The sequence below is a fragment of the Haematobia irritans genome, chromosome 2 (genome assembly GCF_050003625.1).
Source record: "Haematobia irritans isolate KBUSLIRL chromosome 2, ASM5000362v1, whole genome shotgun sequence".
Classification (NCBI taxonomy): domain Eukaryota; kingdom Metazoa; phylum Arthropoda; class Insecta; order Diptera; family Muscidae; genus Haematobia; species Haematobia irritans.
This window is the reverse complement of record NC_134398.1, coordinates 42,625,387-42,650,954: the sequence shown is the minus strand read 5'-3', so window position 1 is coordinate 42,650,954 and position 25,568 is coordinate 42,625,387. Positions and strand designations below refer to the sequence as shown.

Here is a 25,568-nt window from a genome sequence, read left to right as displayed (position 1 = left end):
GCTTTGTTTTCTAGTTAAGATAAAAAAGTCAAGAAATCTAAAGATGATTTTATTAATTTTCAAGAATTTTTCAGAAAGCCAAGTTGACCTTAGCCAAGTTGACCTTAGTCAAAAAAAAAGATACCCATTTTTAAGTCGAATCTCACTAAAGGGAAACAACGACTTCGTTGAAAAGTTTATCGACTTTTGGACAAAAAAAAACTTTATATCGGAGAAATGTGTCTTTTATGCTAAGCAAAATTAGTATTTCTATTTTAAGGACATGAAATCTTTGGTCTCACGACAATATTTCTATAACCTCCTTGCTCGACATTTTTAAGCAACGTGAATTGCCTTAAAATATTTTTTTGAATGTTCCCGATATATGTGGCAACGGTACAATGGTGCTTAAATTTTTATGATCTGCCATGTTAGGTTAGGTGGCAGCCCGATGTTTCAGGCTCACTTACACGCAGAGAAGAAACATGATTGCCACAATCATATTCGAAGAGCAAAATAATATGATAGCAGCTATTTTTGCGGCGACCATGTAACATTTTAACCTGCAACCATGTTGGCTCAGTGAACATGGTTCTAAGAAAAATACAATTGTCCTCATCTAAAATGTTATTATATTGATAAAAAGAATTTTGTTTCCATTAAAAGACAATGGTCACGATCTAAAATGTTATGTTATTCGTCAAAAATGTTTTTCTTCTAGTTAAAAGAACATGGTCACAACCTAAAATGTTTTGATTTTTATGAAAAAACTTTTTTCGTCGTCGAAAAAAGGACGCCACTTGAGAAAAGAAAACACAAAATCAACTTTATTTATTTGTTTTTATTTATTTATAAACTAATTCATTGTTTATTTGTATTTATAATGTTGTGCAAGCAAACTTCACATATTTTTACACACTCTAGTTTGGTTCAATTTCAACAATAAGAAATCATTCCATATTTACTTCGTGCCCATCAAATGTACAAACACAGACATCATATAACTGCAAATAAAAATAAATTATACCATATGTCAAAATGCAGAACAAAAACCAGGTACATTTGTTTCAATTACACTTCCCTTTTTTGTATTCACATAAAATCACGTGCCATTTCTGAATAAATAAATTAACACAAAACACAATAATTCCGTATTCTCCGTCCATTCCAAGAAACAATCAACACACGACTGACGCGCAAAATGAAAATCGTGTGTACCTGCTCAATGTTATAAAATTCTTGTCGCTGCAAAAAAATTAAAAAATTAAATGGTCACGAAAACAATGTACATGGTCTTTATGGCCATGTAATGCTTGTAGACATATCTATACGTAAACTATAAAAATACTTTTTTCTTTGCAAAAAAGTAAAAAAAAATTGAATGGTCAGGTACATGATTTTCCTGACCATATAATGGTCTCAAATTCTATCATTTAAATAATAGAACATGTTTGCGGCATTTGAGAACCATTTAAATGCTTATTGCCAACATATATTTTTCTCCGCTCGAAAATTATTTTTACAAAGACAAAATACATGGTTTTCGCGACAATTAAATACTCTAAATAAGCATTAAATGGATGCGGCAACCATGTCCAAACATGTTTTTTCTGTGCGTGTAGACTATTCAGTCCATTGTTATACCACATTGGTGATCTAAATTTCAAATTTCTAATTTGAAATTTAGATCACAATGGACTATTCAGTCCATTGTGATACCACATTGGTGATCTAAATTTCAAATTTCTAATTGAAATGTCTACAATCACGAAAATGATAGTATCAATCACAGTTTTAATTAGGCTTCATTAAAAAATTAATTGACTTCATTAGCAAATTTCAATTAAGTTTTTAATTGATTCAATTAAAAATTTAATTGATGTTGATGGAAAAACTCAATTATTTATTTCTTTTAATTAAAAACATAATTTCCATAAGAAATTAGCATATAAGACCCAAATTGAATCATCTCATCCAGCAAGATCTTACTAGAGACTATGGAAATGTGGATTAGCCAACACTGAAACATATGTATAGTAGGCTTGTAAGATGGGTATCTGGCATTTTCTTTTCAATAGCATAATAATACCAATTCCTTAATCTTCATGTCCAATTAGCTCGCATTTAAAATTGTAATTAATGTAAAGTAATTGATTTGGACGAAAAACCAGCCTGCTATCATAAAAATTATAACGATTTTCATTTATTTTCTTAACTGACTTACGCCCATTTTCATGAAGCTCCGTTAACTAACGAACTTTTAAACTGTATTATGGGCATAGCTGCAATCTTGCGTATATATTCCATATGTTATGCCAGTTAGGAACTTAACTGCCGAAAAATTTTCAGTTAAAGTTAACTGGAGAGAAGATATTTGGAATTTACTTTCTGTTAACTGACAGTTAAAGTCTAACGTAGCTACATGAAAATGATCGTTAGTGTTTTTAGTTTGATTAAAAATCGATTGTTTGAAATAAATTTTTAATTAAAAACAAGTATATACGGCCGTAAGTTCGGCCAGGCCGAATCTTATGTACCCTCCACCATGGATTGCATAGAAACTTGTATTAGAGACTGTCATCCACAATCGAATTACTTGGGTTGCGGTAACACTTGCCGATGGCAAGGTATCTTAAAACTTCTTAACACCGTGTTCTCAATTGTAAGTTAGTCCATACGGGGTGTATATTAAACAAAAAAAGGCCGATTAAATACGTAAATAATTCAGTGTGATAAAAATTTCTATAGAAATAAAATGTTGACAAAATTTTCTATAGAAATAAAATGTTGACAAAATTTTCTATAGAAATAAAATCTTGACAAAATTTTGTATAGTAATAAAGTTTTGAGAAAATTTTTTATAGAAATAAAATTTTGACAAAATTTTCTATAGAAATAAAATCTTGACAAAATTTTGTATAGTAATAATATTTTGACAAATAAAATTTTGGTAGATTATTTTTGGGGATCGGCTATACATAACTATAGACAGATATGGACCAATTTTGGCATTGTTGTTAGCTGCCATATACTAGCGCAATTTACCAAATTTCACTACGTACCAAATTTCAACCGGGTCGGATGAATTTTGCTCCTCCAATAGCTCCGGAGGTCAAATCTGGGGATCGGTTTAAATGGGGGTTATCTATATATATAAAATTCAAATAATGTTTGTTTATTTGTTTGTTTGTTTATTTGTATGTTCCGGGTTGGCGCGAAAACGGCTGAGCCGATTTACTTCAAACTTTCATAGATCGTGGGGGGCACTCATGTGGTGAAAATAGGGTACCTCATTTTTTGACATATGGTCGCGGAGAGGAACCTCCCCTTTGTCCGACTTTTTGAAAATTAGACCAAAGTTGACCGATTTGCACGAAATTTTCTGGGATAGTAGGGGGTGATCCCTAGACAAAGATTCGCAATTTTTTTTTTCGAAATTTGGTCGGGAGGGGGTACCTCCCCCTTAAGCGACTTTTTGAAAATAGAGCTCAAATTTTCCGATTTGCTTGAAATCGGAAACGGCTGAACCGACTTATTTGAAATTTTAAGAGAAGGTAAAGGATGATCATGTAGTAGAAATAGGGTAAATCATTTTTATATTTCTGGCCCGGGGGGGTGGGGGTACCACCCCCTTGCTCGATTTTTTTAGAATTGGACTTACGTTTTCAGATTTGCTTGAACTCGCAAACGGTTGAACCGAAGGTAAAATATGATCATTTGGTAGAAAAAGGTACTCCCTTTTGTTATATCCGGTCGTGGAGAGGTACCTCCCCCTTGCCCGACTTTTTGTTAATTTGACTTACGTTCTTCGATTTGCTTAAAATTTTCAGTGAAAGTTGGGGGTGACTATGGGACAAAGATCCGCAACTTCATTTTCTGAAATTGAATCAGGGAAGGGACCCTTTGCCGGAGGCGTACCTCCCCCTTGCCGATCCTTTTTCAAGTTTCGGATTTGCTTGAAGTCGGAAACGGTCAAGCAGATTTACTTGAACTTTTCAAGAATGTAGAGGGTGACCATGTGGTGAAAATAGGGTACCTCATTTTTTGGTATCTGGTCTGGGAGGGGTACCTCCCCCTTGCCCGATTTTTTTGAAAATTGGACATAACTTCTCCGATTAACTTAAAATTTTTCAGGGTGGTAGGGATGGCCCCTAGAAAAGGAGCCACTAATTTATTTTTAGAAATTTAGTCGTGGAGGGGTCTCTCCCCTTTACTCTACTTTTTTTAAATACAGTACAGTAAAATACAGTGTACAGTACTACTCTTCTCGGGTTTTATTGAAATTTACACAGTAGTCGTGCAAAATGTTTTTAGGAAACTGTTCTACCTGCTTTTTAAAAACGAAATAGTGCGGACACGCGTATCTTTTGATATTAAAAAAACTATTAAATTGTGGCTTTGTTATTTTACCTTTCATAACTATTACCGATAAAGTAGTCAGTGTGAAATCAGTGTGTAGCAATAATTACCTTCGATTATTACCATTTGTGTTTGTCGATATTGTATCGGGGAAAGTGACGTCCCTTTAAAACAATAGAACAAAATTTTGTCCTTTTTTTTCTTAAATTGAAAGTAGAGGGTTGTCCGTATATGGGAACTCGGTACATAATTTTATGATTTTTGCACAGGCTTCTGCCAGACTTCTTTTTAGTAAAGAACTTAAATTTACATGAAATTGGCAGCCAACGTAGAGGGTGCATCATTTTCCAACATTTTAGCAAATGTTAATGTGGTAAAATTTTTTACTAATTTTGCTTTTTCCGATTTATTGGATGGGAAAGAGTAATTCTTTGTATGTTATTATAATATAGTGCCTAATTTTCAGATATGTTGAGGAGAAGGATACCTTTCCTTGACAAACCACACTTAAAATTCACAAGAAATATAGAAGAAGGTACACCCTCTCCCGCCGTTTTTGTACCTAAAAACGAAAAATCAAGTAGTCCGATTTGTTTAAAAGAATTCAAATCTTTTCGAATTTGTTTTCAGCACGAAGGATATAGTTGACTAATTTAACGCAAAATATTCCTCCAAATATGCTTAGGAAGGCGCAGCGAAGCGGGCCGGGTTACGCTAGTAACATATATAATTAAGACCGGTATGGACCAATTTTTGCATGGTTGTTAGAGACCATATACTAACAGCACGTACCAAATTTCAACCGGATCGGGTGAATTTTGCTCTTCCAAGGGGCTCCGGAGGTCAAATCTGGGCATCGCTTTATATGAGGGCTACATATAATTATGGACCGATATGGACCAATTCCTGCATGTTTGTGAGAGACCATATACTAATACCACGTACAAAATTTCAACCGGATCGGATAAATTTTGCTCCTGCAAGAGACTACGGAGGTCAAATCTGGGGATCGGTTTATATGGGGGCTATATATAATTATGGACCGATATGGACCAATTTTTACATGGTTGTTAGAGACCATATACTAATACCATGTACCAAATTTCAACCGGATCGGATAAATTTTGCTCCTGCAAGAGACTCCGGAGGTCAAATCTGGGTATCGGTTTATATGGGGGCTATATATATAATTATGGACCGATATGGACCAATTTTTGCATGGTTGTTAGAGACCATATACTAACACCACGTACAAAATTTCAACCGGATCGGATAAATTTTGCTCCTGCAAGAGACTCCGGAGGTCAAATCTGGGGATCGGTTTATATGGGGGCTATATACAATTATGGACCGATATGGACCGATATGGCCCAATTTTTGCATGGTTGTTAGAGACCATATACTAACACCACGTACCAAATTTCAACCGGATCGGATGAATTTTGCTCCTCTAAGAGGCTCCGAAGTTTAAATCTGGGGATCGGTTTATATGGGGGCTATATATAATTATGGACCGATATGGACCAATTTTTGCATAGTTGTTAGAGACCATATACTAATACCATGCACCAAATTTCAGCCGGATTGGATGAAATTTGCTTCTCTTAGAAGATCCGCAAACCAAATATGGGGATCGGTTTATATGGGGGCTATACGTAAAAGTAAACCGATATGGCCCATTTGCAATACCATCTGACCTACATCAATAACAACTATTTGTGCCAAGTTTGAAGTCGATAGCTTGTTTCGTTCGGAAGTTAGCGTGAGTTCAACAGACGGACGGACATGCTTAGATCGACTCAGAATTTCACCCAGACCAGACCCAGAATATATACTTTATGGGGTCTTAGAGCAATATTTTGATGTGTTACAAACGGAATGACAAAGTTAATATACCCCCCATCCTATGGTGGAGGGTATAATTAAAAAAAAATCCATCACTTTTTTAACTGACCTAGTCTTCCGAGTTTGATTAAAAAGTTAATTGGATCAATTATTTTTTTAATTACAAATTTAAAAATTTTCAACCATTGATTTAATTAACTTATTGTTTCTATCTTGAAAAAAAAAGTTAATTGTATCAATTAATTTATTAATTGAAAACTGTTCAACTTCAGTCAACTTTTTAATTGGAAATCTTTTGATGATTGATTTTGTTTTTGCGTGTAAGGGCACACACAAAAAATTTTCTTTCTGATTCAATCACGAAATTAATTGGTCCAATTAATTTTTTAATTGAAATGTCTTCAATCACAGAAATGATAGTATCAATTAAAAAAGTAATTGAAAGTCAATTAAAAAGCTAATTGATCCAATTAAAAAATTAATTGATACTATTAATTTTTGTGATTGATTTTTGTTTCAATTAAAACATTTGTTGAATCGATAAAATTTTTAATTTAATATTTTTTAAAAATCAACTAAGACTTTAATGTGAGTATTAAGTTCGAGTTTAGCCGCTAAAGTGAAAACTAAACCTGTAAAAAAAGGCATAAAATTATACATATTTGTTGCAAATTTTATTATAACTTGATGGGGAGTAGCCCAAAGCAAATTTTCACAAAGTTTGTATTCCTTAAAATGGATTATTACAAAAAAGTAATCGTGAAAAAATGACGATTTTGGCGGCTAAACTGGGTAAACTTAATACCCACCTTTAATTGGAAAAATTTTCGTGAAATTTGTTTCTGTCCAACTTGGTATTAAGCTTCTAAAAAAAAATCTTTAAAATTTATGAAATCGTCATTTAATTGAGACAATTTGCAGGTGAGTGGTGAACTATGCAGTGGGGATTGTAATGCGAATCCAAAAGTCGACTTATCTTTCCTAATTTTGAATAAACGACTTTTCTAATTTCCGATTTTTTCATCACTATAAAAAATCGATCTGTCGAATTTTGCAAAAGTCGACATTTTGACGTTTTTCAATCGCCTTTTGCGATTATCGACTTTTGACTTTGCGAATTTCGACTTTTTTGTTGTATGTTCTGCATGAAAAAATTCAAATTACATTCTCCTATGAACTTTTCGATTTTTTTTCTACAATTCGATTAGTCAATTAATTTTTTGAGATTTTCTAAAATATCAAGATTCGAATTTGAATATCAAAACAATTTTGACAAATAAAATAAATTTTCGATTTTAGTAGTATCCCTATAACAAATATTGAGTAAAATTTATTTGTATTATTATTACCAAAATCTGTGAATAAGCTCTCACCTGCATTTACTTCAGCTATCCGAATTGTGACAATGGCAGCGACAAACAGCAGGAATATTCCACAATGTTGAAACATTTTCATAAAATATTTCAAAATGTTGCCTCCTGCCATGGCAGTTAAGGCAATAAATCATATACACTAACACACACACACACGAACAGTCGAATCTATTGAAGAATTGTGTTTCTTTTCAATTGTTAACAATTAAATATTAAATTTATATTTATTACTAAAAAAATAGTTTTCAATTGAAAAACATGGTGGAATAAAAAGCAACTGCAATTAACCAAATATAAAAAAATTGTCAGAGATTGGTTAAAATATTTCCTAGTAAATAAAAATTCTATAGACGGAATAAAACAACAACAAAGCAAATTAAAAATCTGTAAAAAATCTTTTTTTTAACTTTAGGGCTAAAAATAATTTGACGACATTACAAAGCCTTGCTTATCAAAATGACCTAATGGCAAATAAGGGCCAATACATAAAAATTCCAATTTCACCAAAGCCAAACACATTTTCAAAATACACCATACAATTTGAAATTTCGTAAATGATTAGGTCACTTATATGTATGTATTTTTTCTTATCACAGAGTAGACAACTCAAATAGTGAAATTTATGATTTTATGAAATTTCATGAATGGACCAAATATGGCCGGCCGGTTATTGGTCTCATTATCAGCTGTTTTCTATTTCCGTAATTTCACTGTATATTTTTTTCTGTCAATCTCAAAACCCGGGAAGCCAAAATTTGTTATAATTTCATTTTCTACTTCCACTTCTCTTTATTCGAAAAAAAAATAACACAAAAGGGTGATAACATTTTGAACTTTGTTGTATGAAATAGTGCAGTATTATCACTTAAAAAAATTTCAAATTTTAGATTGAAGTAGAAAATGAAGTAATTAAAAATTTAATAATTTAAATTTAATACTTTTTTAAACTATACATTTTTCTACATTTTTTTTAAATAATAAGAGAAATTATATATAAATATATTTTTAATTATTTTAAATAATATTTAATGATTGTATAAATATTTATATACTATTTTTTATTTTTAAAAAATTTCAATTTTTATTTTTTTATATAAGTATAAAAAATAAATTAATTATTAATTAATTTTGGATTTTCTTTCTTTTTCCTTAAAGCACTGTTTTATTTCATTTTTATTTTTTTCATTACTAAAAATCTGAATTTCTTTGGTATTTCTTCTAAATTCAAGTTATTTCATATAATGCTGACATCACTTCCGGTTTACCGTAAATCCACAAAATCCTTAATTTTATTATAAAAATCTTATTTAAAATCAATTTATATGTTATAATTTTTATTCATTTCCAATTTTTTCATTAAATTTAAGTGATTTTCTTTGGATTTTCCAAAGAATTTTCATATTTCTTTGGTTTTCACTTTATCTTCAAAAAAATATCTCACTTTATTTCCAATTTTTTTTTCAAACGTTTCCAGAACACTTTCCGAATTTTCGAACCGTCACCAACCGCCGCCAAACAGGAACTGAATAGTTTAGCTCAAAACGATCATTCAAATCACTTGCCGATTTCAAACACATTTCTATTCTCATCAGCATCTGTGGTTATCTGGGAACAGTTTCTTTAATGTTTGAGCAAAGCCTTTAAGTTTAATTGAAATAGAGAATGGACAAAAAACAAATAAATAGAATTGTTTAGAAAGTGTGTAATAATGCTTTACTTAAAAAAAAATATTTTGAAGTTTTTGTGGTTAGTATAAAAAATCGATCTTATTTTTTTTTTTTTAATGAATGAATGGGATTTTTTGGGTTATAAATATACCTTTAATTATACATTTATCGAATTTTAAACGTTTTAACGATTTTAGCTGACACCAACAAGAAAAAGTTACTACTTCTATAAATCGGGAGAACTTACTCACAATGGACCTTGATAGTGGCCTAACACGGAAATTTAAATTTGTAAAGATATTGAAAATATATGGAAAATTTGTCAAAATTATATTTCTATAGAAAATTATGCCAAAATTTTATTTCTATAGATTTTTTTTTTTTTAAATTTTAGTTCTTTAGAAAATTTTGTCCAAATTTTGTTTCTATACAAAATTTGATCAAAATTTTATTTCTATAGAAAATTTTGTCAAAATTTTATTTCTATAGAAAATTTTGTCAAAATTTTATTTCTATAGAAAATTATCTCAAAATTTTCTACAAATTTCATTTGTACAGAAAATTCTAAAGCAAATTTTGTCAAAATTTTATTTCTATACAACATTTTGTCAACTTTAATTCTATACAAAATTTTGTCAAAATTTCATTTCTATAGAAAATTTTCTCAAAATTTTATTTCTATAGAAAATTTTGTCAAAATGTTATTTCTAAACAAAATTTTTTCAAAATTTTGTTTCTATAGAAAATTTTCTCAAAATTTTGTTTTGAGAAAATTTTGTAAAAATTTCATTTATACAGAAAATTTTTACAAAATTTTATTTCTACAGAAAATTTTTACAAAATTTTATTTCTATAGAAAATTTTCTCAAACTATGATTTCTAAAGAAAATTTTCTCCATTCCAAAGTACGCTAAGTCTAAAAAGTCAATTTTACAGGAAACAAGTTCAAAGTTTCTTTTTGGAATTTCTCAAAAACCGTATAAGATATAAATTCACTTTTTTCGGTCTTAAAACCATGTTTATTGTAGATTTTTTTTTAGTACGTACGAATTCAAAATAATGATAATTGAACATGGCTAAAAATGACTTACACCACTTTAGACCGAACAAAGCTTTTTGCGCTTTTTGGATTGGACATTTTTAAAACTTTATTCACAGGCTACGTACAATATTAACCATAACTTTTGATAGAAGTGTCAAATAAATTCAAACTTTTGGCAGGATGCAATTCACATCAATCCGAATAAAAAACAATGAACTCCATCAAAAAACGCTAAGTCGATTTAGCGTACTCTGGAATGAGGATATCGATATGATTTCTAAAGAAAATGTTGTCAAAATTTTATCTCTATTGTATATGTTGCCAAAATTTTATTCCTATTGTAAATGTTGTTAAAATTTGATTTCTATAGAAAATTTTCTCAAATTTTTATTGTTATAGAAAGTTTTCTGAAATTTTTTTTTCTCTATCGTGATTTTTTTTTTTTTGTTTATGTCTTTATTTGCAATCTATTTACAATACACAAATATTAAGAAAATTGGTTGGATGAATTTACAATACATGACATGTTATGTTAAGCTCCATTAAACTTAAATCATTAGATGAAATTGTTCAAAAACTGAATTAATATCATAAAAACATAACTTTTATACCATGAAATTTACAGGCTATATACATATAATTTTGACTTAAGTTAAAAAGGGCAAGTCGAGAACACTAATGGCGTTTTCTTTTCTTGTAAAAAATGCGCACTTTTTTTGCATTTTGCCCGGAAAATGTACTTTTTAGGTTCTTTTCTAAAAAAACAGGCAAAGGTGCGAAAAGGCTTCGAATTCTTTTGTGAAAATAACGCCACGCATAGAGGCAAATTACGGGCATTTTCAGCACTGCCAACAAACGGGAGTGCTGCGATTGCCCTGTTTCCTTCTTTGAATTCTTTTCTGCCCGCTGAAATGATAGCATTTTTTTAGGTTGCTGGTAACATTTAAAAAATGCGCATTCTGTATAGACAAAATGAAGGCAAAGCCCTTTTTTCAGAAAAGAAAACGCCATAAGTCTTTTCAGTCTTTTTAATTCATTTGTATCATCAAGGAGAGTTATAGCTAGAATATTCGAGTGGTTACTTAGTCTATTGAGGTAATTTGTACTACTTTTTCGTATTACATCTCGAACCATTGGGACATCAAGATCTTTGTGTATATTTTTGTTGGTCATAAACCACGGTGCACTTGTAATCATCCTTAACGTTTTGGATTGATATCTTTGCAGTATCTCAACGTTTGAGTTGCTTGCAGTACCCCAAAGTTCAATTCCATATGTCCAGATTGGTTTTAAGGTTATTTTGTATAGCAATAACTTATTTTCTAATCTCAACTGTGATCTTGGACCTAGAAGCCAGTGTATTCGCTTTGTTTTAATTTCAAGCTGTTGTCGTTTAGATTTTATATGCTCCTTCCACGTCAATCGTCTGTCAATATTTAGTCCTAAGTACTTTACGCAATTTGCCATTGGAATAACATCTCCATTTAGATAGACCTCCGGACAGTTACCTTTGTTTAGTGTAAATGTTACATGATTCGATTTGTCAGTATTTACTTTTATATTCCCCTTTTTAAACCATGTTTCGATAATATCTATATGGTCTTGTAATATTTCTGAGGCATCTACACATGATTTATTTACGGCCAATACTGCAGTATCATCGGCATAAGTAGCTACGGTCACCTCGTCACTAGTGGGAAAATCGCTGGTAAAAATAGTATACAATATTGGTCCTAAGACGCTGCCTTGAGGAACTCCAGAATGTATACAACCAATATCAGAGTTTTCTTCATTGATACTAACATAGAAACGCCTTTCATTTAAATGTGATTTCAACAATAGGTAAAAATGTGTGGGTAGTAAGATCTTCAATTTGTATAACAGACCATTATGCCAGACTTTGTCAAATGCCTGTTTAACATCTAGAAAAATGGAAGAGCAATATTCTTTATTCTCCAAACAATCTCTAATGGTTTGAATGACTCTATGACATTGTTCAGATGTTCCGTGACCTTGTCTGAATCCGAATTGGTGATCAGGTATAATATTGAGCTCACGCAATATGGGCACCAGTCTTTTTTGTACTAGCTTTTCAAATACCTTTGATATTATAGGTAGCAAACTTATGGGTCTGTAGGAGCTTATAGAATTTTCTGGCTTTTGAGGTTTCAAAATCATGATAATTTTGGTTAACTTCCATTGAATGGGGATGTATCTCAAACGTAACGCCGCGTTGAATAGAAGAGTAAGAAAAATTATACCTTTTCTTGGCAGCGATTTCAAAATTCTTCCATCAATTAGGTCGTAACCGGGAGATTTTTTAACATTAAGTTTCTTCAACTCGTTACATACTTCATTCACAGTGAATGCTTTGATCGGACGATACATTTGACAGGGTACATCAAGAAAATCCCGAATTTTCTTATCATCAGACGCCTCACGGATAGAAAATGGTGTAAAAGTTTCCTCCAGAAGAGATTTAAACGCATCAACTTTACTTTTATCTGAACGACACCAAGTACCAGAGGCAGTTCCTTTTTTGTGGTTTCTTAAGATATTTTGTAGCTCTCCATAGATTAAATTCATTGTCTGAAGGTTCAAGATTACGAAGACAATAATTGACGGAGTCATTCTTGTAGCATATTAAATGGGTTTTCAAGATTCTTGAGGCTCTGTTCAAATTAGATCTGTCGGAGGGTGATCTCGTCTGTTGGTTAAATTTTTTTCTATAGAAAATGTTCTCAAAATTTTATTTCTATAGAAAATTTTCTCAAATTGTATTTGTGCAGGAAATTTTCTCAAAATTTTATTTCTATAGAAAATTTTGTCAAAATTTTATTTCTAAAGAAAATTTTTACAAAATTTTATTTCTATAGGAAATTTTCTCAAACTATGATTTCTAAAGAAAACTTTGTCAAAAATAGAAAATTGCCAAATTTTTAAAATAGAAAATTGCCAAATTTTACTTCTATAGAAAATTTTTTTCAAAATGTTAGAAAATGTTCTAAAAATTTTATTTCTATAGGAAATTTTCTCAAAATTGTATTTCTATAGAAAATTTTATCAAACTTTTGTTTCTATACAAAATTTTGTCAAAATTTTGTTTTACAGAAAATTTTGTAAAATTTTTGTTTTACAGAAAATTTTGTCAAATTTTTGTTTTACAGAAAATTTTATCAAAGATTTGTTTCTATAGAAAAATTTATCAAAATGTTACTACTAATTTGAAAAAATTTTATGTCTCACATATAGAAAAGTTGGTCAAAATTTTATTTCTATCGTAAATTTTGTCATAATTTTATTTCTAAAGAAAATTTTGTCAAAATTTTATTACTGTAGAAAATTTCCTCAAAATTTGATTTCTATAAAAAAATTTCTCAAAATATTATTTCTATAGAATAATTTGTCAACATTTTATTTGTATAGAAAATTTTGTCAAAATTTTATTTCTATAGGAAATTTTCTCAATCTAAAGAAAACTATGTCAAAAATAGAAAATTTTTCTAAATTTTATTTCTATAGAATTTTGTTTTCAAAATTTTAGGAAATTTTCTCAAAATTTTATGTCTATAGAAAATTTTCTCAAAAATTTATTTCTATAGACAATTTTCTGAATTTTTTTTTTTCTATAGAAAATTTTATCAAACTTTTGTTTCACTACAAAATTTTCTGTAAAACAAAATTTTGTATTGAGAAATTCCAAAAAAAACTTTGAACTTGTTTCCTGTAAAATTGACTTTAGCGTACTTTGGAATGGAGACATCGATATTTTGAGAAAATTTTCTTTAGAAATCATAGTTTGAGAAAATTTTCTATAGAAATAAAATTTTGTAAAAATTTTCTGTAGAAATGAAATTTTGAGAAAATTTTCTCAAAATAAAATTTTCTCAAAATAAAAATTTTTCTAGATAAATAAAATTTTGAGAAATTTTTCTATAGAAATGAAATTTTGACAAAATTTTGTATAGAATTAAAGTTGACAAAATTTTGTATAGAAATAAAATTTTGACAAAATTTTCTTTACAAATGAAATTTTTAGAAAATTTTGAGAAAATTTTCTATAAAAACAAAATTTTGAGAAAATTTTCTATAAAAACAAAATTTTGAGAAAATTTTCTATAGAAATAAAATTTTTACAAAATTTTCTATAGAAATAAAATTTTGACCAAATTTTCTATAGAAATAAAATTTTGACCAAATTTTCTATAGAAACAAAATTTGAAAGATTTGTTTCCTTAGAAAAATTTCTCAAAATGTTACTACTATTTTATCAAAATTTTATGTCTATAGAAAATTTTGTAAAAATTTTATTTCTATAGAAAATTTTGTCAATATATTATTTCTATCGTAAATTTTATCATAATTTTATTTCTATAGAAAATGTTGTCAAAATTTTATTTCTATAGAAAATAAGTGGCCAGGCCATTAACCGATTTTTTCATTATTAGAAAAAATCGATATTCGAGCTTCCAAAAGTCGACATTTCCACCTTTCGACGTTTTTCAAAATTGAAAAAGTCGACTTTTGACTTTGCGAGTTGATGGGTTTCCAGATCGTTCTGGACACTTCCCATCTCAGTCACCCAATAGCGCAAAATCACACAAAATCCATCTGTTCGCTTGGATTGATAAACTTAGCCGACTCACAAGATCTCTTTGGATATTCCCATCTTAGTTCGGATTCCCGATACGGATACAAATTAAAAACGTAGTGCAACGCCAACTTGGAGAAGCGTTTTGATTTTTTGCCTTAGCCTGAAATTGAACACTAACTATACATGGAAATCATTGCACCACAGTGGCTTTCATCGTGACAAGATAATTAAAAGCACTTTTCTGGATTCCTACGGTAACCGTATATAATTTTTCGAAAGTGTGCATAGAATTGAAAAAAAACTTGCTACAGAAACACTCCTCTGAAAATAGTTTAAATCAATCAAGTAAACATTGACTCAATTTTTCTGTATTCCAAAAAAAAAATAAATTAAAAATTTTCATTCATTTCCATAATTTAATAAACTAAGACGCTTCCAAATTCTTCGTTAGAAATAATTTAGAGAAAAAAAAACGTGAAAAAAATCTGCAATTCCAGAATTTTCCTTAAAAACTTTTAAGAAATGTAAGTAAATCCTCCTCAGAGGTTTTGAACAGTTTTCGCTAGTCTCAATTTTATTTTTTTTTTTCTTTTCAGAATAAATTTCAAATAAAAATTACAAAATGTGTGATCCTTGCTGCGCTCCCTGTGGACCTTGTGGACCATGCAGTCCCTGTGACCCATGCTGTGCACCATTTGAGGTAAGTTCTCAAGATTGGAAGATAAAAAGAATCCATCTTGAAATCTTAAAGATCCTTTACGAGAAACAATTGCCATAGCAACATATTTTACCCTTTCCTTCCTCCCCCTGCAATTTTTACATTTCAACATCACTCATTGCGTGATTGCAATGTTCCTAGTGCTCGCCCAAATGTTATACTGGAGCTCAATTAGATGCCATACCACAATGTGCTCCCCGTATACCACCACCGGTGCCCAGATGTATAACAGTTCAACAGCCACCCCGTTTGATATGCAAAAAACGTGTGGTCTTTACCGAAAAAATTGTTCCCGAGCCAATGGTGGTTAATCGTTGCCGCCAAATAACCATACCTAAAGTGGTCGATACCACACGTGTCATAAAAGTTCCAAAATTAACATGGGTTTCACAAATGGTTCGAGAACCGCGAGTCATATATTATCCATCAATGATACCAGATCCCTATGTGGTGTGCTATCCCAAGAAAATATGCGAGCCAAGAGAAGTGTGTCAGTCAATTTTGTGCCAGCCCAAACCTCAAACATTAGATGTGCCACCAGCAAGAGAGTTCTGTTGTTATCCAACCGGGCCCATTAATTATAAACCAAGTGCAGCTTGTCCGCCCTGTCCCATGGGACCGAGTTCACCGTGCGGACCATGTGGTCCATTGCCATGTTTTTCTACTAATCAATATCCATTATGTGAGCCTTGTGGGCCTTGTGGACCTTGCGGACCTTGTGGACCTTGTGGACCTTATGGACCTTGTGGGCCTTGTGGACCTTGTGGGCCTTGTGGACCTTGCGGTTTACCTCCTAATTGTGGACCTTGCGGAATGACCATGCCATCTGGGCCTTACGTTCCAGCTCCTTGTGGACCTTGCGGCCCCTGCGGGCCTTGTGGACCTTGTGGACCCTGTGGTACGTCTGGACCCTGTGGACCAAGCGGTCCATGTCGTCCCTGTCTCCCCGGTTGTCCTTACGAAGCTCCCGAATGTGGACCATGCTACCCATGTTCACCCACACCATGGAATACTCAGTGTGGACCTTGTGGTCCTGGTGGACCTCAAGTTCCATGTGAACCCTGCGGCCCCTGTATGGGGCCACTGAATCCTTGTGGTCCTTCTTGTTAAAAGCATTCACAATACATCAGTGAGTATTATCAAGGTGAGTTTCATATTGATTAAAGGGATTAACCTTGGATTAATTACTCAAGGTGAGTCCCAATAGCAAATGAGACTCTACCTTGGTAATATTCTTGGGCATACATTTGATTACACAAAAAACAAAAATAATTTTCCGTCTTTTTTTTCTCATTGCAGTCTAATAAATCTTGTCAAAATCCCGAATTACGTAGCGGCATTATGTATAGCACCTGCGATTGTGTCAGACGTAATGGCCTCCAAGACAAATGCCCACGTGCTATGTGTCAGGGTCGTTCGGCATGTATGTCCTTTCCAAAACCGAATTGTTGTCCATCTTCGTTTCCTTTGCGTTTTGCCAATATGACCATGGGAGTTTCGAAAAGACGTGGTGGCGGCGGCGGCTCTAATGCTTGTCCTCAACCACAAACATCTTGTGAAGGCTCATGTGATCCTTGTTGTGGTCCTTCAAATCCTCCATGTGGAGCACCATCACCCGTACCTTGGTCACCTTCAACTAGCTGTTGTCCACCTTTGCCCGAGGGAGGCATTCCCGATCCAAGAATATGGAATGTTTGCAATACACCACCCACCTATCCATGTGAGTAAAATAAAATTTATGTCCACTTACGTTTTTAGGTTACAATAATGGTCAGGAAAAATACTTAGGTTCACTGTCCGATGCAAAATTATCCTTTAGCAAAAACTATCATTTAGCAAAAACTAAACTGCAATACCGGTCTATTGTCTGATTCTTGCTTTTTAAAGAAAAACCGCGTGTTTCGATGCTACGTACAGTAATTCTTCTCCTTTGATGACTACTGACAAAAAGAATTTGAACGTTGTTGCATATTTGATTGGCCTCATTCAAGTGTTTTTGTTTGGATTTAAGTGCCCCCAAAACAGTTAACACAGAAATGGACTCAACTTTCCGGCTAATCATTTTTTCTGTAAAACAATAAAATGAAAAACGTAACGGCGTCCCTTTTCAGCAATTTTTTAGATGTTCCAGCAAATTTTTCATCATTAACGAAAATCGACTTTTCCAGTAATCGACTTTTTATCAAAGGATCGGAAGTCGACTTTTGTAATCTTCATAATTGATTAATCGACTTTCAATTTTATTTTAAATCGAATCAATTCGAATATCAACTTATCGCATTTTTTCCAAATAATTTTCAAAGTCGACCTTTGGTAACATTCGAAATGCCATTTACTTTTTTTTTTCTTTTAATCGATTCAATTCGGCTAATCGAATTTTGATTTTGGTTAAAATTAACTAAACGATCATTAAGGAAATTCGTGATGTCAAATATCGACTTTTCAATATTCGAAGTCGAATTTTTCAATATCCGAAGTCGAATTTTTCAAAATTCGAAAGAAAAAATTTAGTTTTAGAAAAAGTCGAATAAAAAATCATTTAAAATTTTGAAAAATTTAGGAATTGCGAAGCTGTCAGATATTCACTATGACAAATAAGTCGACTTTTTGTAATGTTCATAATTGATTAATCGACTTTCAATTCTTTTTTAAATCGAATCAGTTCGAATATCGGTTTATCGGATCTTTTCTCAATAATAATCCGAAGTGGACCTTTTGTAACCTTCGAAATATATTGATCCATTTTTGTTTTTTAATCGAAACAATTCGTTTAATCGAGTTTTAATGTTGATTAAAATCAACTGATCGATAATTAACGAAAGTCGTGAAAGTCAAAAGTAGAATTTTCAATATCCGAAGTCCAATTTTTCAAAATTCGAAAAAAATTTGGTTTTAGAAAAAATCGGAAAGAAGTCCTTCAAAATTTTGAAAATAATAAGAAGCTGTCGGTTATTCACTCCGACAAATAAGCGCAACTGGAGACCATTTCAAAACAGTGTACAGAACTCGTCTCCCAGAAAGGTGAAGACTGTCTCTTCAGCATAAAAGGTGATAGCCACTGCGGATCCACAGCGAATATCTGAAGAAGCGTGAAACGATCAAAAGGTTATAAAGTGTCCAACGCCCGGTTAGGTTAGGTATAGTGACAGCCGGCTTTTTCAGACTATTCAGTCCAGTGTGATACCACTGTGATGAATTTCTCTCTTTATCACTCAGGTCTGCCTAATTCCATGTATACCTCAATACCAAGAGACTTCCTTTTTATAGACAAAGCCGATCGACATTTCACATAATGGAGAAACCTTAAAAACACTCAGAAATGTCACCAGCAGTACTAGGAAGGGATAGTTAACCGCTGAAAAACTTTTTGAGGCTCAGTAGAGACTGGAAACTTGAATCCAAGACCTTTTTATATACATGCGGAATAATAACCATTTACAAACACCCGTCACGCCACTGTCAACAAAAAGTTGGCCTATCCTCTGTATAATATGTGGCATTTTATATACCTGACAACTTTCAATATTTAAAAATTCTGTTCTTCATCTACACCACTGTCAGATCAGAGAATGCAGTTATCTAAATTAAAATGTGTCTAACTGTATCCGAGCCCACATTATATCCAACCTTAGGTTAGGTTAGTTTAGGTTAGGTTAGGTGGCAGCCCGATGTATCAGGCTCACTTAGACTATTCAGTCCATTGTGATACCACATTGTTGACCTTCTCTCTTATCACTGAGTGTTTGCCCGATTCCATGTTAAGCTCAATGACAAGGTACCTCCTTTTTATAGCCGAGTCCGAACGGCGTTCCACATTGCAGTGAAACCACTTAGAGAAGCTTTGAAACCCTCAGAAATGTCACCAGCATTACTGAGATGGGATAATCCACCGCCGACAAACTTTTTGGTGTTCGGTCAAAGCAGGAATCGAACCCACGACCTTGTGTATGCAAGGCGGGCATGCTAATCATTGCACCACCACCCTTGAGTTATTTGATTTGATTCTCTGAATGTGATTATGATTTTCTTCCTCAAAAAGAATCTATGCATGGCCTACTTCATTGTCAGGTCAGGGAATACAAACCTTTATCTACACGAAAATGTACCTATCCGTATACTATAGCATTGATTCTAAGAATCCACATATATACTGATGTGATTATGCTTTTCTTCTTCAAAAAGGTCCACCATGTGTTTGTCCTAAGCGTTATTTGAAACGGGATTGTGTTCCCTGCAAATGGAAATGTGCCTGCAAGGCTCACTGCTATAAAACACCACCAAAACCTTGTTGTTAAAAATAGAAAAAAAGATTTTAAGGAAAATTAAAATAAAGACCCCAGGATCAAAAATTGTTTATTGAATTTAATTGATTGCAGAGGATCCGTTTCTATATTATACTCACCTTCCCTCATTTTTCTCCGTTATATTTATAGTCTAATCATCAGTGAGTAAAATATATGGATCCAACTTTCCACTAAAAGTTTCGTTTTCTATATCTTTTTATGATTACAGGTGGATTTTAAAGGCAATCTGTATGGGAGCCCACACAAACCAACTATCCAGTCAAACATTTCACTAACAAATTTGCACGCACAGGGATAAGAAATTTGGAAATAAAATAAATATATTTTGGCTGTAATATGTTTTTTTTTTTTTAAATCAAAATTAAAATGTAATCAGCAAATAAGGCAAAATTTTATTATATTTTTATTTACAATCTTTTGTATGTAAAAACAGATTTTTTTCTTTTTCTTTTTAATAAAGTTATGGCAAAACTCTCATACTCTATTGAAAAAATATTTTTCCATTTTTTTGGTATAAAGATGTTGATAATTGAAAATTGTTTTTTTGTGTCGCTTATAGAAAAGGTAGAGAATTTGTCGGCTGAATATTTATATATGGAGATATCATTACGCAAAGTTCAGTAAACCTACCTTACATCTACAGATCACGGATGCCACTCGTGCCAAAAATAATCTACCAGAATTTTAACAAAATTTTACGACAATTCTACCAAATTAAAAAAAAAATCTTATTTTGAAGTTTTTGATCAAATATTTGTGGTTAGTTTAAAAAGAATTTTTCGAATGAATGAATGATCCTCATATATTTTTTTTTTGGGTTATAAATATCCCTTTAATTATAAATGTATCGAATTTTAAACGTTTTAACGATTTTAGCTGACACCAACAAGGGAAAGTTACTACAAAAATAGAGAACTTGCAATGAACATTGATAGTGACCTAACACAAAAATTAAAATTTTCATAGATATTTGCCCATGTTCCCAAATCCACTTCCAGGTAAATGTGAATGTGAAAACGGTGTCATTTTTAATTTAAAAAAATAATAAATTATAATAAATTTATGGAAAATTTTATTTCTACAGAAAATTTTCTCAAAATTTTATCTTTATAAAAAATCTTCTCAAAAATTTTCGTAGACAAATTTTTCTAAATTTTATTTCTATAGAAAATTTTTGTCAAAATTTTATTTCTATACAAAATTTTATCAAAATTTTATTTCTACAGAAATTCTTCTCAAAATCTTATTTCTATAGAAAATGTTATCAAAATTTTATTTCTATAGAAATTTTTTTCAAAATTTTATTTTTATAGAAATTTTTTCAAAATTTTATTTCTATGAAAATTTTGGCAAATTTTATTTCGTATCTAAATTTTGTCAAATTTTATTTCTGTAGAAATTTTTTTCAAAATTTTATTTCTATAGAAAATTTTCTCAATTTTTTTGTATAGAATATTTTCTTAAAATTTTATTTCTACAGAAATTCTTCTCAAAATCTTATTTCTATAAAAATTTTCTCAAAATTTTAAAACAAAAAATTATAAATAAAAATTTTGTCAAAATTGTATATCTATAGAAAATTTATGTCAATTTTTATACCCTTCACCACTACTGTGGTACAGGGTATAATAAGTTTGTGCATTTGTATGTAACGCCAAGAAGGAAAAGTCTGAGACCCATCGTTTAGTATACCGATCGTCTTAGAATTAAATTCTGAGTCGATTTAGCGATGTCCGTCTGTCTGTCTGTCTGTCCGTCTGTCTGTCTGTCTGTTGATGTATTTTTGTGTGCAAAGTACAGCTCGCAGTTTTAGTCCGATTGTCCTAAAATTTGGTATGGGGTCCTGTTTCGGCTCAAAGACGATCCCTATTGATTTTGGAAAAAATCGGTTCAGATTTAGATATAGCTGCCATATATATTTTTCACCGATCTGGTCATAATTGGCGTGTATATCAACCGATCTTCCTCAAATTCCGTACATCTCAATATTTTATGAGTCTCGAAAAACTAGCAAAATATCATCCAAATCGGTTCAGATTTAGATATAGCTCCCATATATATAGCTTTCGCCCGATTTACACTCCTTTGTCCACAGAGGCCAATTTTTTGCTCCGATTTAGATGAAATTTTGCACAGGGAGTAGAATTAGCATTATAGCTATGCGTGTCAAATTTGGTGGAAATCGGTTCAGATTTGGATATAGCTCCCATATATAGCTTTCGCCCGATTTACACTCATATGACCACAGAGGCTAATTTTTTGCTCCGATTTAGTTGAAATTTTGCACAGGGAGTAGAATTAGCATTGTTGCTATGCGTGCCAAATTTGATTGGAATCGGTTCAGATTTAGATATAGCTCCCATATATAGCTTTCGCCCGATTTACACTCATATGACCACAGAGGCAAATTTTTTGCTCCGATTTAGTTGAAATTTTGCACAGGGAGTAGAATTAGCATTGTTGCTATGCGTGCCAAATTTGGTTGAAATCGGTTCAGATTTAGATATATGTTTTTCTGATTTCGACAAAAATTGTCAAAATACCAACATTTTCCTTGTAAAATCGCCACTGCTTAGTCGAATAGTTGAAAAAATGACCCTAATTTTCTTAAACTTCTTATGCATATATATCGAGCGATAAATCATAAATAAACTTTTGCGAAATTTCCTTAAAATTGCTTCAGATTTATATGTTTCCCATATTTATACCCTTCACCACTACTGTGGTACAGGGTATAATAAGTTTGTGCATTTGTATGTAACGCCAAGAAGGAGTAATCATAGACCAACCTTTTAGTATACGGATCGGCTTAGAATTAAATTCTGAGTCGATTTAGCGATGTCCGTCTGTCTGTCTGTCTGTCTGTCTGTCTGTCTGTCTGTCTGTCTGTCTGTCTGTCTGTCTGTCTGTCTGTTGATGTATTTTTGTGTGCAAAGTACAGCTCGCAATTTTAGTCCGATTGTCCTAAAATTTGGTATAGGGTCCTGTTTCGGCTGAAAGACGATCCCTATTGATTTTGGAAAAAATCGGTTCAGATTTAGATATAGCTGCCATATATATTTTTCACCGATCTGGTCATAATTGGCGTGTATATCAACCGATCTTCCTCAAATTCCGTACATCCGAATATTTTATGAGTCTCGAAAAACTTGCAAAATATCAGCAAAATCGGTTCAGATTTAGATATAGCTCCCATATATAGCTTTCGCCCGATTTACACTCATTTACCCACAGAGGCCAATTTTTTGCTCCGATTTAGTTGAAATTTTGCATAGGGAGTAGAATTAGCGTTGCAACTATGCGTGCTAAATTTGCTTGAAATCGGTTCAGATTTGGATATATCTCCCATATAAAGCTTTCCCCCGATTTACACTCATATGACCACAGAGGCCAATTTTTAACTCCGATTTAGTTGAAATTTTGCACAGGGAGTAGAATTAGCATTGTAGCTATGCGTGCCAAATTTGGTTGAAATCGGTTCAGATTTAGATATAGCTCCTATATATATGTTTTTCTGATTTCGACAAAAATGGTCAAAATACCAACATTTTCCTTGTAAAATCGCCACTGCTTAGTCGAAAAGTTGTAAAAATGACTCTAATTTTCCTAAACTTCTAATACATATATATCGAGCGATAAATCATAAATAAACTTTTTCGAAGTTTCCTTAAAATTGCTTCAGATTTAAACGTTTCCCATATTTATACCCTTCACCACTACTGTGGTACAGGGTATAATAAGTTTGTGCATTTGTATGTAACGCCAAGAAGGAGTAATCATAGACCAACCTTTTAGTATACGGATCGGCTTAGAATTAAATTCTGAGTCGATTTAGCGATGTCCGTCTGTCTGTCCGTCTGTCTGTCCGTCTGTCTGTCCGTCTGTCTGTCTGTTGATGTATTTTTGTGTGCAAAGTACAGCTCGCAATTTTAGTCCGATTGTCCTAAAATTTGGTATAGGGTCCTGTTTCGGCTCAAAGACGATCCCTATTGATTTTGGAAAAAATCGGTTCAGATTTAGATATAGCTGCCATATATATTTTTCACCGATCTGGTCATAATTGGCGTGTATATCAACCGATCTTCCTCAAATTCCGTACATCCGAATATTTTATGAGTCTCGAAAAACTTGCAAAATATCAGCAAAATCGGTTCAGATTTAGATATAGCTCCCATATATAGCTTTCGCCCGATTTACACTCATTTACCCACAGAGGCCAATTTTTTGCTCCGATTTAGTTGAAATTTTGCATAGGGAGTAGAATTAGCGTTGCAACTATGCGTGCCAAATTTGCTTGAAATCGGTTCAGATTTGGATATATCTCCCATATAAAGCTTTCCCCCGATTTACACTCATATGACCACAGAGGCCAATTTTTAACTCCGATTTAGTTGAAATTTTGCACAGGGAGTAGAATTAGCATTGTAGCTATGCGTGCCAAATTTGGTTGAAATCGGTTCAGATTTAGATATAGCTCCCATATATATGTTTTTCTGATTTCGACAAAAATGGTCAAAATACCAACATTTTCCTTGTAAAATCGCCACTGCTTAGTCGAAAAGTTGTAAAAATGACTCTAATTTTCCTAAACTTCTAATACATATATATCGAGCGATAAATCATAAATAAACTTTTTCGAAGTTTCCTTAAAATTGCTTCAGATTTAAACGTTTCCCATATTTTTTTACTAACATTGTGTTCCACCCTAGTGCATTAGCCGACTTAAATTTTGAGTCTATACATTTTGTAGAAGTCTATCAAATTCTTCCAGATCGAGTGATATTTAAATTTATGTATTTGGGACAAACCTTTATATATAGCCCCAACATATTTGACGGATGTGATATGGTATCGAAAATTAAGATCTACAAAGTGGTGCAGGGTATAATATAGTCGGCCCCGCCCGACTTTAGACTTTCCTTACTGGTTTTTTACTAACATTGTGTTCCACCCTAGTGCATTGGCCGACTTAAATTTTGAGTCTATAGATTTTGTAGAATTCTATCAAATTCTTCCAGATCGAGTGATATTTAAATTTATGTATTTGGGACAAATCTTTATATATAGCCCCCAACACATTTGACGGATGGGATATGGTATCGAAAATTTAGATCTACGAAGTGGTGCAGGGTATAATATAGTCGGCCCCGCCCGACTTTAGACTTTCCTTACTGGTTTTTCTATAGAAAATTTTGTCAAAATTTTATTTCTATAGAAAATTTTGTCAAAATTTTATTTCTCTAGAAAATTGTATTTCTATCGAAAATGTTCGCAAAATTTTATTTGTAAAGGAAATTTTGAGAAGAGGGTAAGGCTTTTGACCGGGCGAATCAAAAACTGTTGTTGTATAAGCTGGATAGGATTGGATTAGCCAGTACACTTTGGTTTTGAACTTGAAGAAATGCAAGTTTATTCGTTTCTTCAGGTCTAGGTCTATTGATGTTCGGTATAGTATACAGGGCACGTTATTGGAGGAGGTTTATTCTTTTTGTTGATCTTGGCATTGTTATGGATCGTAGGCTTAATTTTAATGATCACATTAATTCGATGGTGAGTAAGGCATCTGGGGTTCTAGGATTCATAAAGCGTTGGACGAAGGAGTTTTCGGACCCTTATGTTACTGCCTTTGTTAGACCTATTCTGGAGTATGGTCCTATCACGTGGGATCCTCAGTATGATAAAATAGA

General features: G+C 32.1%; 2 protein-coding genes across 6 annotated transcripts in view; one reads left to right on the top strand and one right to left on the bottom strand.

Annotated features, from left to right (window-relative positions):
• The window catches only part of LOC142224079 (uncharacterized), a 40,883-nt gene extending 31,813 nt beyond the window's left edge, over window positions 1-9,070 (bottom strand). Inside the window, exons 1-2 of the mRNA XM_075293889.1 lie at window positions 8,998-9,070; window positions 7,557-7,833 (exon numbers count right to left, since the gene is read on the bottom strand). Of these exons, the coding sequence (XP_075150004.1) occupies window positions 7,557-7,668 (112 nt within the window). The 5' untranslated portion in view covers window positions 7,669-7,833; window positions 8,998-9,070. The remainder of the gene's footprint in view (window positions 1-7,556; window positions 7,834-8,997) is intronic.
• A 6,161-nt stretch (window positions 9,071-15,231) lies between these two features.
• Window positions 15,232-20,271, top strand: LOC142224076 (uncharacterized). Of its 5 annotated transcripts, XR_012719021.1 has the most exons (5): window positions 15,232-15,383; window positions 15,456-15,559; window positions 16,877-17,297; window positions 19,760-20,021; window positions 20,090-20,271. XR_012719021.1 is itself a non-coding variant. In XM_075293887.1 (4 exons), exons 2-4 carry the CDS (start codon window positions 15,482-15,484, stop codon window positions 16,879-16,881), a joined length of 840 nt encoding a protein of 279 aa, XP_075150002.1. In that variant the 5' UTR covers window positions 15,232-15,383; window positions 15,456-15,481; the 3' UTR covers window positions 16,882-17,017. The 5 variants fall into 5 exon arrangements, 4 of the variants coding, with proteins under 4 accessions (XP_075150002.1, XP_075150000.1, XP_075150001.1 ...); XM_075293887.1 differs by lacking the exons at window positions 19,760-20,021; window positions 20,090-20,271 and adding an exon at window positions 15,719-16,475 and having other exon boundaries at window positions 16,877-17,017; XM_075293885.1 differs by lacking the exons at window positions 19,760-20,021; window positions 20,090-20,271 and adding an exon at window positions 15,719-16,721 and having other exon boundaries at window positions 16,877-17,015.
• The last annotated feature ends 5,297 nt before the right edge of the window (window positions 20,272-25,568 follow it).